This window comes from Triticum urartu, chromosome 5 (genome assembly GCF_003073215.2).
Source record: "Triticum urartu cultivar G1812 chromosome 5, Tu2.1, whole genome shotgun sequence".
Lineage (NCBI taxonomy): Eukaryota > Viridiplantae > Streptophyta > Magnoliopsida > Poales > Poaceae > Triticum > Triticum urartu.
The window spans coordinates 418,260,247-418,273,715 of NC_053026.1; the positions used below are offsets into that span (position 1 = coordinate 418,260,247).

Sequence of the window (13,469 nt, forward strand, 5' to 3'; positions counted from 1 at the left end):
TGATTTTCGTCGACTCCCCTAGGGTTTTTGGAATATTGGGGTATTTATAGAGAAAAGAGGCGGTCCAGGGGCACCCGAGGTGGGCACAACCCACCAAGGCACGCCTGGGCCTCCTAGCATGCCCTGGTGGGTTGTGCTCTCCTCGGAGCACCCCCCCCCCCAGGCACAGCCTTGGCCCATTAGGTGTCTTCTGGTCCAAAAACAAATCTCTGTAAAGTTTTGTTGCATTTGGACTCCGTTTGGTATCGATTTTCTGTGATGTAAAAAACATGCAAAGACAACAACTAGCACTTGGCACTATGTCAATAGGTTAGTACCAAAAAATGATATAAAATGACTATAAAACATCCAAGATTGATAATATAACAGCATGGAACAATCAAAAATTATAGATACGTTGGAGACGTATCAACATCCCCAAGCTTAACTCCTACTCGTCCTCGAGTAGGTAAGTGATAAAAACAGAATTTTTGATGTGGAAAACTGTCTATCATGTCATATCATATTCTTTTCTTTATAGCATGGACATTTGGACTTTTATATTGTTCAAAGCAATAGTCTAGTTTTGACATGATAACTTAAATACTCAACCATATCAACAAGCAACCATGTCTTTCAAAATATCAACGCTAAAATAAGTTATCCCTAGCCCATCATGCTCAATCATTGATCCTTCATGAAACACACTCGCATATTAACTACACCCAATGCTCAAGTATGATCATAGTGCCTCCTAGTTGGTGCTTTTATAAGAGAAGATGGAGACTCAAATTCAAAATAAAAATTGCATAAAGTAAAAGAAAGGCCCTTCATAGAGGGAAGTAGGGATTTGTAGAGGTGCCAGAGCTCAAAGCAAAAAAACTTAGACATAAAAGTCATTTTGGGAGGTGTGCCCTTCCCACCAACGAAAACGACTTAAGAGTTCCCAACAATTTCCATGCTAGATATATCATAGGCGGTTCCTAAACAGAAAATAAAGTTTATTACTTTTTCCACCATACTTTCACTTTCAATGGCTAACCATATCCACGGGTGCCTTCCATACCAACACTTTCCAAGGTATTTATTATTTGACAAGATAAAGTAAATTCATTTTTCATTTCGGGACTGGGCATCCCTAATACCTTTGCCTTACTCTCGTGCAACGACAAGTGAATAAACACTCATCGTGAGAATAACACATCTAGCATGGAAAATATTAGCCACCCCTTACCGCTCCGTGAGCGGAACGAACACACAAAAGAGAAGTTTATTTTGAAAATTAGAGATGGCACATACAAATTTGCTTAGAACGGCAAAACAATACCGCATATAGGTAGATATAGTGGACTCATGTGGCAAAACTGGTTTAAAGGTTTTTGGATGCACAAGTAGAGATCATACTTAGTGCAAAATGAAGGCTAGCAAAAGATTGAGAAGCGACCAACCAAGAAACGAACAATCTCATAAGAGAGCATTAAGCATAATTAACACCGAATAATGCACCACAAGTAGGATATAATTTCATTGCATAATTATTGACATTCGTGCTTGCATAGGGAATCACAAACCTTAACACCAATATTCTTACTAAAGCATAATTACTCATCAGCATGACTCACATATCACATCATCATATCTCAAAACTATTACTAAGAATCAAGTTTATTATGTCCAATGATCTTCATGAAAGTTTTTATTATATCCTTCTTGGATATCTATCACTTTGGGACTAATTTTCATGTGTTGCTTTTGAAAAGCTCAAACAAATATAAGTGAAGATCATGAGCATAATATTTCTTTCTCTCAAATTAATTTAAGTGAAGCAAGAGAGAATTTCTTGAACATTTTACTAACTCTCAAATAAATCTAAGTGAAGCAAGAGAGCATTTATTCAAAAATACTAAAGCACACCGTGCTCAAAAAGATATAAGTGAAGCACTAGAGCAAGTCCATAGCTCATAAAAAATTTAAGTGAAGCATAGAGAGCAATTCCAACAAGTCATGACATAATTTTGGTTCTCTCAAATAGGTGTGTCCAGCAAGGAATCAAGACTTAAAACACAAAATAAGACAAGCAAAGACTCATATCATACAAGATGCTCCAAGCAAAACACATAGTATATGACGAATAAAAATATAGCTTCGAGTAAAATATCGATGGTCGTTAGAAGAAAGAGGGGATGCCACTCGGGGGCATCCCCAAGCTTAGTTTCTTGCTCTCTTTTGGATAATAGCTTGAGATGACGGGGCATCCTAAAACTTAGGTTCTTCTTTCCTTATTCCTTCATCCATCGTAACATAACCCAAAACTTGAAAACTTCAATCACACAAAACTCAACAAAACCTTCGTGAGATCGGTTAGTAAAAGAAAGCAAATCACTACTATAAGTACTGTATCAAACCAATTCATATTTTGTACTTGCATTATATCTACTTTATTCCAATTTTTCTATGGCCAAAACTCATCAAATAAAACCATAGAGCCATCAAAACAAGCACACAACGCAAATAAAACAGAATCTGTCAAAACAAAAAAGTCTATAGCAATCTGACTATTCCAAATACTTTTGTAACTCCAAAAATTCTGAAAAATTAGGACGACCTGAGAAATTTGTATATTGATATACTGCAAAAGGATTGGGTATTTTATCGCTCTCTGGTTAAAAATGAGAACTATTTTTGCGAGCGCAAAAGTTTCTGTTTTTCAGCAAGATCAAATAATTATCACCCAAGAAGATCCTAAAGGCTTTACTTGGCACAAACACTAATTAAAACACAAAAACACAATCATAACAGTAGCATATTGTGCAAACACTCAAGAATAGAAAGCAAAATGCAAAAATAAATTTTATTCATTGGGTTGCCTCCCAACAAGCGCTATAGTTTTATGCCTTTAGTGAGGCATAAAGCTAGGATCTACGTTTTGTCTTCCGTAGTTTTGGCAACTTTTGTAAGGGTTTTCTCAAACCCGGGAAGCTCTTTACGCTTCCCTAAATTCTCCGGAAAAGAAACCATCTTTAGATACAAAATATCCAATCGCTTGTTGCAAAGAGTAATCAAGGTGTTCATGCGATTGATACTACCATTGAGGTGTTGGATGGGTTCATTATATTTCTGTATTTCAACCATATGTTTATGCAAATCACCAAACTTGTCCAACATTTGAACTCCCTAAGGGGTGAAAGAAAACCCCTTATTTTAAGGTGTAACTCCCAACCTTCTAAAATTTCATAGGCAGTATTGGCATCAAGCTCAATAAAATTCCCACATATAATTATTATGAGAGAGGAAAATATTTGTGAAGGGAATATTTGTGATATCTATATTGTTGAATTTGAATATGATTCCACATATAATTATCTAAAAAAAATATGATATGACATGATAGGCAGCATTCCACATTAAAAATTTTGTTTTTATCATTTACCTACTCGAGGACGAGCGGGAATTAAGCTTGGGGATGCTTGATACGTCTCCAACGTATCTATAATTTTTTATTGTTCCATGCTATTATATTATCTGTTTTGGATGTTTTATATGCATTAATATGCTATTTTATATTATTTTTGCGACTAACCTATTAACCTAGAGCCCAGTGCCATTTGTTGTTTATTCCTTGTTTTTGAGTTTCGCAGAAAAGAAATACCGAACGGAGTCCAAATAGAATGAAACCTTCGTGATGATTTTTCTTGGACCAGAAGATAACCAGGAGACTTGGACATGAAGTCGGAGGAGCCACGAGGCGGCCACAAGGACGGAGGGCGCGCCCCCCACCCTTGTGGCCCTCCTGCACCTCCTGACCTAATTCTTTCGCCTATATATTCCCAAATATCCCCAAACCACTAGAGGCATCCATAGAAACACTTTTCCACCACCACAACCTTCTGTACCCGTGTGATCCCATCTAGGGACCTTTTCCGGCACCCTGCTGGAGGGGGGTTCGATCACAGAGGGTTTCTACATCAACTCTATTGCCCTTCCGATGAAGCATGAGTAGTTTACCACAGACCTACAGGTCCATAGTTAGTAGCTAGATGGCTTCTTCTCTCTCTTTGATTCTCAATACCATGTTCTCCTTGATGTTCTTGGAGATCTATTCAATGTAATACTTTTTTGCGGTGTGTTTGTCGAGATCTGATGAATTGTGGATTTATGATCAGCTTATCTATGAATATTATTTGAATCTTCTCTGAATTCTTTTATGCATGTTTTGATATCTTTGTAATTCTATTCGAACTATCGGTTTAGCTTGGTATTTCTTGCAATGGGAGAAGTGCTTAGCTTTGGGTTCAATCTTGCGGTGTCCTTTCCCAGTGACAGTAGGGGAAGCAAGGCACGTATTGTGTTGTTGCCATCGAGGATAAAAAGATGGGGTTTTCATCATATTGCTTGAGTTAATTCCTCTACATCATGTCATCTTACTCAATGCGTTACTCCATTCTTTATGAACTTAATACTCTAGATGCATGCTGGATAGCGGTCGATGTGTGGAGTAATAGTAGTAGATGCAGAATCGTTTCGGTCAACTTGACACGGACGTGATGCCTATATTCATGATCATTACCTTAGATATCGTCATAACTTTGCGCTTTTCTATCAATTGCTTGGCAGTAATTTCTTCACCCTCCGTATTATTTGTTATCATGAGAGAAGCCTCTAGTGAAACCTATGGCCCCCGGGTCTATTTTCCATCATATAAGTTCTATTTTCCATCATATAAGTTTTCGATCTACTATTTTGCAATCTTTTACTTTCCTATCTGTAAACCAAAAATACCAAAAATATTTACTTTATCGTTTATCTATCTCTATCAGATCTCACTTTTACAAGTAACCATGAAGGGATTGACAACCCCTTTATCGAGTTGGGTGCAAGTTGTTTGATTGTTTGTGCAGGTATTCGGTGATTTGTGCATTGTATCCTACTGGATTGATACCTTGGTTCTCAAACTGAGGGAAATACTTATCTCTACTTTGCTGCATCACCCTTTCCTCTTCAAGGAAAAAACCAATGCAAGATCAAGAAGTAGCAGGATATGAGAGTAGCAACGCGGGATGTAAAGCCTGCGCTACTGCCAAGCCCGTTAGCTATAGCAAGGGGTACAAACCCAACGCTTCTGCTAGGCGGGGCCTGGGAGCTGGGCATGTGTATCCACAGTAGCAGTGCGGGATGTAAAACCCATGCTACTGCTATCTCGCTAGTTGTAGCGCGGGTTTTATCCCCAACGCTGCTACTATTGCCAGCCCCAGGAGGCATGGTGAGGACCACTTAGTAGTAGCCCCGGTTCCGTGAACCCACACTACTGCTAATGTTCACCTGCAGTGTTGGGTTTAATCTCGCGCTGCTGGTAAATAGCAGCAACGCTGCCTAGCCTACCCACCCTGTGCCACTATTAAGTGCCAGCCTATAGGGTTTTTCCTAGTAGTGCTTCCATGCTGCAACCCTTTATAAGACCAAGTTGAAAGATCAAAACAGCCAACTAGAGAGGGAGGAGTGAATAGGAAACTGCAAATTATAAGTTTACTTCAATGGCAGCATAAATCAGGTTCTCCAGATAAGCGACCGGGCCCTGCCCGGGACTTGTACTTATTGCTTGAACGCATGTATAAGGCAAGCCAGGAACCCTAGGAGGGTACCTAATTCCCTAAATAAACTCTTCTATCAAGTAGGCAGGATTGTAACTTAGACACAAAACTCATCAACGATCCCTTTGATCTCCGGCGATCTATATATCAATACCAACATTCGAATAAGGAGTAGGGTTTTACCTCCCCATGAGGGCCTAAACCTGGATAAGCTCATTGTTTCCTCATTTATCTCTCAGTCGACCAAGCGCTCATCCTGCCGAACAAATCGCCATCTTCGGACGACACTGTTGGAACAAAACCCCGACAGTACAAATCTTTAATCGATCGCATCAGGGAGAACACCTTCTTGGGTGATCCTATCCAACTTCCACGATAGAACCCGACGATGTTTCAAGATTTCATCCAAATGCATCGACATATTCGACATCAAGGAACTCATGAGCCGCTTCAGAACGATCTAGTTGGGAATCTGTGGCCACTTCAAGGGGACAACTAGAACATATCTCGGGCTAAGTTGAATTCGAATTCGAACTATTTTATTCGAAAACTTCGTATTTGCATTGTAGCATTTATATTTAAACTATTGTTGCAATGAAATATTTGCATGCGATTTATGCACGAATTGTGCTATTTATCTAGAGTTATTTTGGGTGCTTCAGACATAAGGAAGAAAAAACAGGCATGTGCATTTGGTGCACACCATTGGATGGCCGACTCCCCTATCGGTGTCCGCGAACATGTTCAAGAAATTTTATGTGTCTGTCCAGCGTTGGAGTTGCCCTATGGATATGAGGTTTCCAATTGGGAAACGTTTGCCTACGGCTGTTCAGCCCAATGCTCGGCCGGTCGCTCGTCCACGCACATGCCACACGGCATAAGGGCCCGCACGCAGACCTCTTGTCCTTATCCTCTCCTCCACATACATCTTACCCTATACGCAGACAGAGCTTCGTCTCTGGGTTTCTCTCCCCCGTCTCCATCTCCGCACCGGCTCTATGTCTAGCCGTGTCTTGGCTTCGACGAGCGCCACGGCTTCTCCGGTGAGGCCACCACTAGCGGGACCCCATATGCTCCTCTTTTCATCCCTCTCCGATGGGATTTTCTCCTTTTTATCTTGTATAGCTCGTCAGCCCTTTCCCTTCCCGCTCCCCGATGCCACAGAGACCAGAGATGGACCACGGGACGGCGAGAACGGAGGAGGAAGGACAATGGGAACTATAACTGGTGGACGAAAAAGCTACATCCGGATACGCGGGAGCTGCAAACGGTAGGGCGGCAGGGGTGGTAAACCACGACCGGCAAATGAGGTTGTTGCACAAGGACCTGCTGACGACGGCGTCGCAAATGCTACAACCACGTACCACAAAACCTACAACCAACTTGCAATGATGCTACAACGCATGCACACCAGAGCTACAACCGCAAGGTGTCAACAAATGCTACAACCGTTCACCATAAAAGTTATAACCACGTTCGTTAGAGTTGCAAACCGAGTTCGCCGGAGTTGTAGCTAGGCGACACCGTGCTACAACCGTGTGTTGCAGGAGCTACAATCAATTCATGGAGATGCTACAACCACGTATACCGGAGCTGCAACGGGTAAGGCGTCGTTCACTAATGCTACAACCGTTTCACGATGATGATGTGACCCCGACGGCGGCGACAACCTTTTCTTTGCTGCAACCGGCGTTTGTGCAAGCTACAACCTACGTCGATGGAAGCTACAACCGACCATGGCGAGCTGCGGCCGGAAGTTGCCGTAGCTACAATTGGCTAAGATGGAGCAATAGCGACGATGTTACGACCTGCGTCCGGAAGTTGTCGTTGCTACAATCGGCTAAGATGGAGCAATAACGACGATGTTACGGCTTGCGAGTTAATTTGTTGGAACCAGTAGCACATATTGTTGTATTGGGGGGCATAACCACGTGAGGCACCAGCGCGGCAACCGCTGAGCCACCGAGCTGCGCCGACGACGGTGAGCCGACGTGTGGAGCTGCAAGCAGGAGGCCAGAGGGGAGGAAGGGGCGACGAGGCGTGCTACGGGACAATAATGCTAAACATACAAAGACCCCCTCCCTCCCCCTCTCTGATTTTCAGGAAGGGTGGGCCGTCTGCCCACTTATTAACCAATCAAATTAACTCTTTTTGTAAAACCTTGTAACTCGTTTATACGTGTACCATTACACGCTACGGGATATTGCATCGGAAGGAAGAAGGAACGCGTGCGAGAGGCTCGATCGGACGGCTACAACAGGAAGGATCGAAAGGCTGGGGGCCGACCGGCCGGCTCCTACCACCGGCCTGTCCGATTTGGCCTAAATCGATGTGGTTACAGGGCGACCACTACTGGCTATAAAGTTTGTAGTGGTAGGGGTACCGGTACAGATCTTCCATGGATCGCATCAGCCAGGACGCCTTCTTTCCAGCGGAAACAGCGGGAATGGCCTCGCCCTGCCGCCCATAGTGGTTGTGCAGCCCCATGCTCTTTTGCCGTCCAACTCGCCCTCCCCTGGCCCCGCCGCCGCGCCTACAGTACAGTACAATCCGAGAGCATCAGTTCCGCTGTTAACCGAGAGCTTGCGCGACCGCGGACACGCTAGCGCTCGCCGCCGTCGAACCTTCAGGAGCAAGGACTACGTGCTGGTCACCGAGCTTCATCGTCTGCCGTGCAGCCAACAATATGTTATTTTTTGTCCCGCGTGCATGCAGATGTTCCAATATCCAATAATCCAAATATAGTACCATCTCGCTGATGTGGTTGCCGCGAGGCAAATGCACGCCTCGTGCCTAATTCCTTTCCCTAACACTCACGCTGCCATCATTATTCCTACCCTAACGTCGCGTCACATACAGTAATAACGCACAGTGCATTATTGCCAGGAAAAAAGGTTACTTACCACGGTCGAAGTTTCAATTTGGGCCTAAATCGACGTGGTTAATTGCAAGGGGACAACTGGCTGCAAAAGTTGGTGGCGGTGGTACAGACCTTCCGTCGGTCGCGCGCATTGGTGTAGGCCGGCAAAGGGGCGTAAGTTTCACCCGCTAATGATTCATTGGAGCCATGAGAACCAGGAAGCTTATTACGTACTACCGTATTACTGTTACCGCCTTACCTAACTCGGCGTCGCCGTCCATAGGGGCCACCGGCGCGCATGGCCGGCCTCCGCCCTCTCGTTCTCTCAACCACTTCCCTTTCCGGCCCTATAAAGTTGGCGACGCCCCAAACTTAACCAGCAGCGGTAGAGCTCCTTCTTCTACCCGTAGCTCGTACGTGGCATCTCCATCTCACCAACAATCTTGTTTAGACAGGCAGTGTAAAAGTGACAGCAACAATGACCGTCGTCGCCGCCGCCGCCGCCGCGCAGGAGCTGCCCGGGCACGGGCAGACCGTGTGCGTCACCGGCGCCGCCGGGTACATCGCGTCGTGGCTCGTCAAGCTGCTCCTGGAGCGGGGCTACACCGTCAAGGGCACCGTGAGGAACCCAGGCACGCGCACCATCCAGATTCAAGTTCATAGTAACCGACGACATTACTGCGTTGCTTAACTTCGGGGCTAAATTGACGTGCGTGATGCTGCAGATGATCCGAAGAACGCGCATCTGAGGGCGCTGGACGGCGCCGCCGAGAGGCTGGTCCTCTGCAAGGCCGACCTCCTCGACTACGACGCCATCTGCGCCGCCGTCGAGGGCTGCCACGGCGTGTTCCACACCGCCTCCCCCGTCACCGACGACCCCGTACGCCACGCCTCCTGCCCTGTCCTTGTTCGTTGCGTGCTGATGTGTCTTCGCTTCAGTTGCTCACGCCTGCGGTGAACTCGGTCGTACGTCTGAACAGGAGCAGATGGTGGAGCCGGCGGTGAGGGGCACGGAGTACGTGATCAACGCGGCGGCGGACGCCGGCACCGTGCGCCGGGTGGTGTTCACGTCCTCCATCGGCGCCGTCACCATGGACCCCAACCGCGGTCCCGACGTGGTCGTCGACGAGTCCTGCTGGAGCGACCTTGAATTCTGCAAGAAAACCAAGGTCAGCAGTTCAGTCCCCTTCGGCTTTTGTTCCACTTCAGAAGTCTTCTTTTATCTTTCTTTTATGAATCTTCAGAAATCTTCGTTAGTTGCATCCATCCAGAACAGGCAGAAAATCCCTTCCAAAAAACCGAATAGGCAGAAAATTAATGGGTTTAATCACATGCCCTCTTGTGATCGAAACACAAACAGGACATGATTAATTGTATGAGCTGTTGCATGCACAAGCGAAACATAATATCTAGATTTTAAAAGTTTTCTCAACAACAACAACAAAAAAGAGACTATTATATATAGATTTAAAATGCTATGCCCTACGTGTGTCGATGAGAAATTGCTTCTTTTTTGGTACCGTACTCATACCGATTAAGAAGTCCTCTTCTGGCATGCTAAATTATGTCGAAATTGGCCGCACGCATAAACAGTAAGTACACTACGCAGTTTTGGTGAACGCGTGTGCAGCCGGCATCTTGCTTTCGGAAGCTCACACAAACATTCGGCAACATCGTTCACCATGTCGCACACTCACGTGCAATTCTTTCCTCCAACGTACGGAAAGGGAAAGCGGAGCGTCGTTTTCACCACCAACTCCAGAATATAACATCTGGGTAAGACGATTAACCAACGGATCAAGCGAAGACGTATCACAGGATTCGGAGTCAATCTTGTTCACGGCTGATGCAAGTCATTATCGACGAGTATATCATTACATTCCTCCCATAATGGTGTAGCACAAGCCTCTTTGATTGCGAAGTTGATCGAAAGCCTCTGTGCAAGTAGGACACGGATGTCGACTAGAAAATCAGGGAAAAGCATTCGCCACGGCCCCGCAAGATGCGCGCTGTCGCGTAACTATTGCCTAAGGATGACGTCAGCGCCGAACCTCTGACATGGACGAGTTTTTTTTTTTTTTTTTGCTGATGCGCCAGAACTGGTACTGCTACGGCAAGGCGGTGGCGGAGCAGGCGGCGTGGGAGAAGGCCGCGGCGCGCGGGGTCGACCTCGTCGTGGTGAACCCAGTGCTGGTGGTGGGGCCGCTGCTGCAGCCGACGGTGAACGCCAGCGCCGCGCACATCCTCAAGTACCTCGACGGCTCCGCCAAGAAGTACGCCAACGCGGTGCAGGCGTACGTGGACGTGCGCGACGTCGCCGCCGCGCACGTCCGGGTCTTCGAGGCGCCCGGGGCCTCCGGCCGCCACCTCTGCGCCGAGCGCGTCCTGCACCGCGAGGACGTTGTCCACATCCTCGGCAAGCTCTTCCCCGAGTACCCCGTCCCAACAAGGTGAGTGCCCGCATGCAACATCCTCCCTACGTTCTCGCAACATTTCTTGCTCTGTTTTACCTAGCTGTCTCATGTTCTGATCTTGCAAAATCTCACTTCAGAGGATTTACTTGCTCTACTTGAGGATTTAAGGTTTAATTTGGTTAGTAGGGGTGCTAGTAACTTGACGAGTGCTTCTGATTTGGAAATCTTATTTAGTGCTTGGTTAAGGTGGATGTGGGTCCCACCCTAGGTTGGTAAGTAGGGACGAGAGTTCAGAGCGGCTTACTGATAACTAAAGCTCTAGGAGTAGGTGCGGCGGGTGAACGAGAACTCACTGGTGACGCCACGAAAAGAGACCTAGGCTTTCTTGCACTTAGTACCGCGAAACGACTTGGAATATAAAGCTTTTAAACTGTCATGTGTAAGAGTGAAGCATACTGGCTGGAACACTTGTCCTGACGTGTAAATGGGCATTCCCTCGCTGGCAGGCAAGATAATATGCACACTGACACAAACCCTTCAGTTTGATCAGTACGTAAGCTAGTAGTAAAAAAGATCTGACCTAATCTGTAATAGTGTTTATGTTAGCAATGAAAAACTGAAATAAGAAGTACCTGTGAAGCACTTCCATCAAGAAGTAGACCTCTCCAGACAGTTTCAAACCCACTTTGAATGTCTGTCCTTGGTGGAGTGTGAGCCTGAAAAGTGGTAGTAGTTGAAATTAGTAGAAAATGTGGCATCAAGATATCTTAGACAAAAAATATATATTTGTCTACTCAATGATTGGCAATAGCTTACTCAGTTCCTCTGTCCTTTTGGAGCGATCAAATTAATTACACTTCATGGCCTATGAATTGACAAGTGATCATATTAAAAATGCCAAGTGATCATATTACCACTTAGGGGAAAGTGAAGTGCCAAGTGATCATATTAAAAATTGTGCACTTTGGCTAAATAACATATCCCGGTTATAAAAAAGGAAGACAAATGATGTCGCTTGAGCTTTCTGCTCCTGAGTTTAAAATAGGAACCAAATCACGTAGCTTGAGCTTTCTGCTCCTGATGACCTGATGCCTTGTTTAAAACGAGCAATTGTGCTGTGTGATCATCATACACAGTAAGCTCAGCAGCATGCTAGTGCAGTCATATGGGCCATTATTGGCTTAGGTAAGCAAATCAAAACTAACTGTTGTGCTGTGTGATCATCCAAAAACACTTTTCCTACCTTACCTTTGATCTAGTGAGCAGTGACCTTTCTTTTTGCTGATGTGGTGAGTAGTGACTGTTCTTAATTGGAACGGATGGTGGAGAATGACAAATTCGTCTGTAGTGCCACCGAAGGGAGCAATACTTTTGATTTTGCTCCGGCGCAATGATAAGTGGTAAAATGAATGGAACCTGCTGCAGTTTCATAATACTCCCTCCGTAAAGAAATATAAGAGCATTTAGATCACTAAAGTGTACGGCATCTTTGGTGTATGCGGCATCTTTGGTGACATGTGTCAAGGTTGTGCTCAGGTGCTCTGACGAGGTGAACCCACGGAAGCAGCCTTACAAGATGTCCAACCAGAAGCTGCAGGACCTTGGCCTCCAGTTCACCCCTGTCAACGACTCCCTGTACGAGACGGTGAAGAGCCTCCAGGAGAAGGGGCACCTCCCGGCGCCGAGGAAAGATATCATCCTCCCAGCAGAGCTGGACGGTGCAACGGCGTGATGGTGCTGAAGAAACAGCGCGGTTCACGTTTTTCTGTAACGCGGTGGGACATCATATGTGGTCTGCTTGTGTATACATCCTATCTAATATCGTGTTATTTATGTGGACTAAGCAAACATGGTAATGTATCGGCTTCGATGATCAACACTTAAAAGTGAGCTTTCGCAAACTATTCCTTGGGTTTGCTGCCAGCCTTCCCTTCTTTATTGATGCAATGCAGTTGCTTGTTTGTGCCTGAACATTCTCTCACAAGTAGATATGGCCTCACATGGCAACAGTGTATCTTTTCAGTATATCGAATGTCACTACTCACTAATACATGGAATTTAGATAACAAGGAAGCTTGCAGGACCTTCTCCACATATAGATACATGGTAAAAGGAGTGTTAAGTGTTCAAGAAATAGCCTTTTGCCAGAACAATAGTGGTAGGTAGGGTATGATGAGAAAGGGGATACCAGAGAACATGAGCGAAAGCAATATTAACTTATACGAGTAACAAAACAAAAGTAACAAAATTATCTATCTAGAAGATACGCAGAAAGCTATCTTAGGTAAGGACAGAAGAGTGGTTATAGAAAAGGTGTCATGGTGTAACTTTCAAGTTTCAGGCACTACCGGACTCGTGGTCTATGCCTACGGCCAGGGGCCGTCGGCATAGGTCCTTTGCCGTCGGCATAGATCTATGCCTACGGCTGCCGTTGGCATAGACCCGTCGGCGTAGATATCGTCAGCGTAGTCTTGTCAAACCGTCGGCGTAGTATAGCCGTCGGCATAGGGGCCTATGCCGACGGCCAGGGTCAGCCGTCGGCAGTGTTTTTCGTCTGACGGCAACGGACGGCGCCGTCAAAAGCGCTGACGAGTCATGGGACGCCACGTGGCAGAGGTACGCCGACGG

The 13,469-nt window shown here is 45.5% G+C and overlaps 1 protein-coding gene across 1 annotated transcript; it reads left to right on the forward strand.

Annotated features, from left to right (window-relative positions):
• Positions 1–8,786: 8,786 nt before the first annotated feature.
• LOC125509449 (cinnamoyl-CoA reductase 1-like) lies at positions 8,787–12,764 on the forward strand. The gene is made up of 5 exons (XM_048674430.1): positions 8,787–9,059; positions 9,153–9,307; positions 9,408–9,596; positions 10,525–10,877; positions 12,378–12,764. Exons 1-5 carry the CDS (start codon positions 8,906–8,908, stop codon positions 12,571–12,573), a joined length of 1,047 nt encoding a protein of 348 aa, XP_048530387.1. The 5' UTR covers positions 8,787–8,905; the 3' UTR covers positions 12,574–12,764.
• The last annotated feature ends 705 nt before the right edge of the window (positions 12,765–13,469 follow it).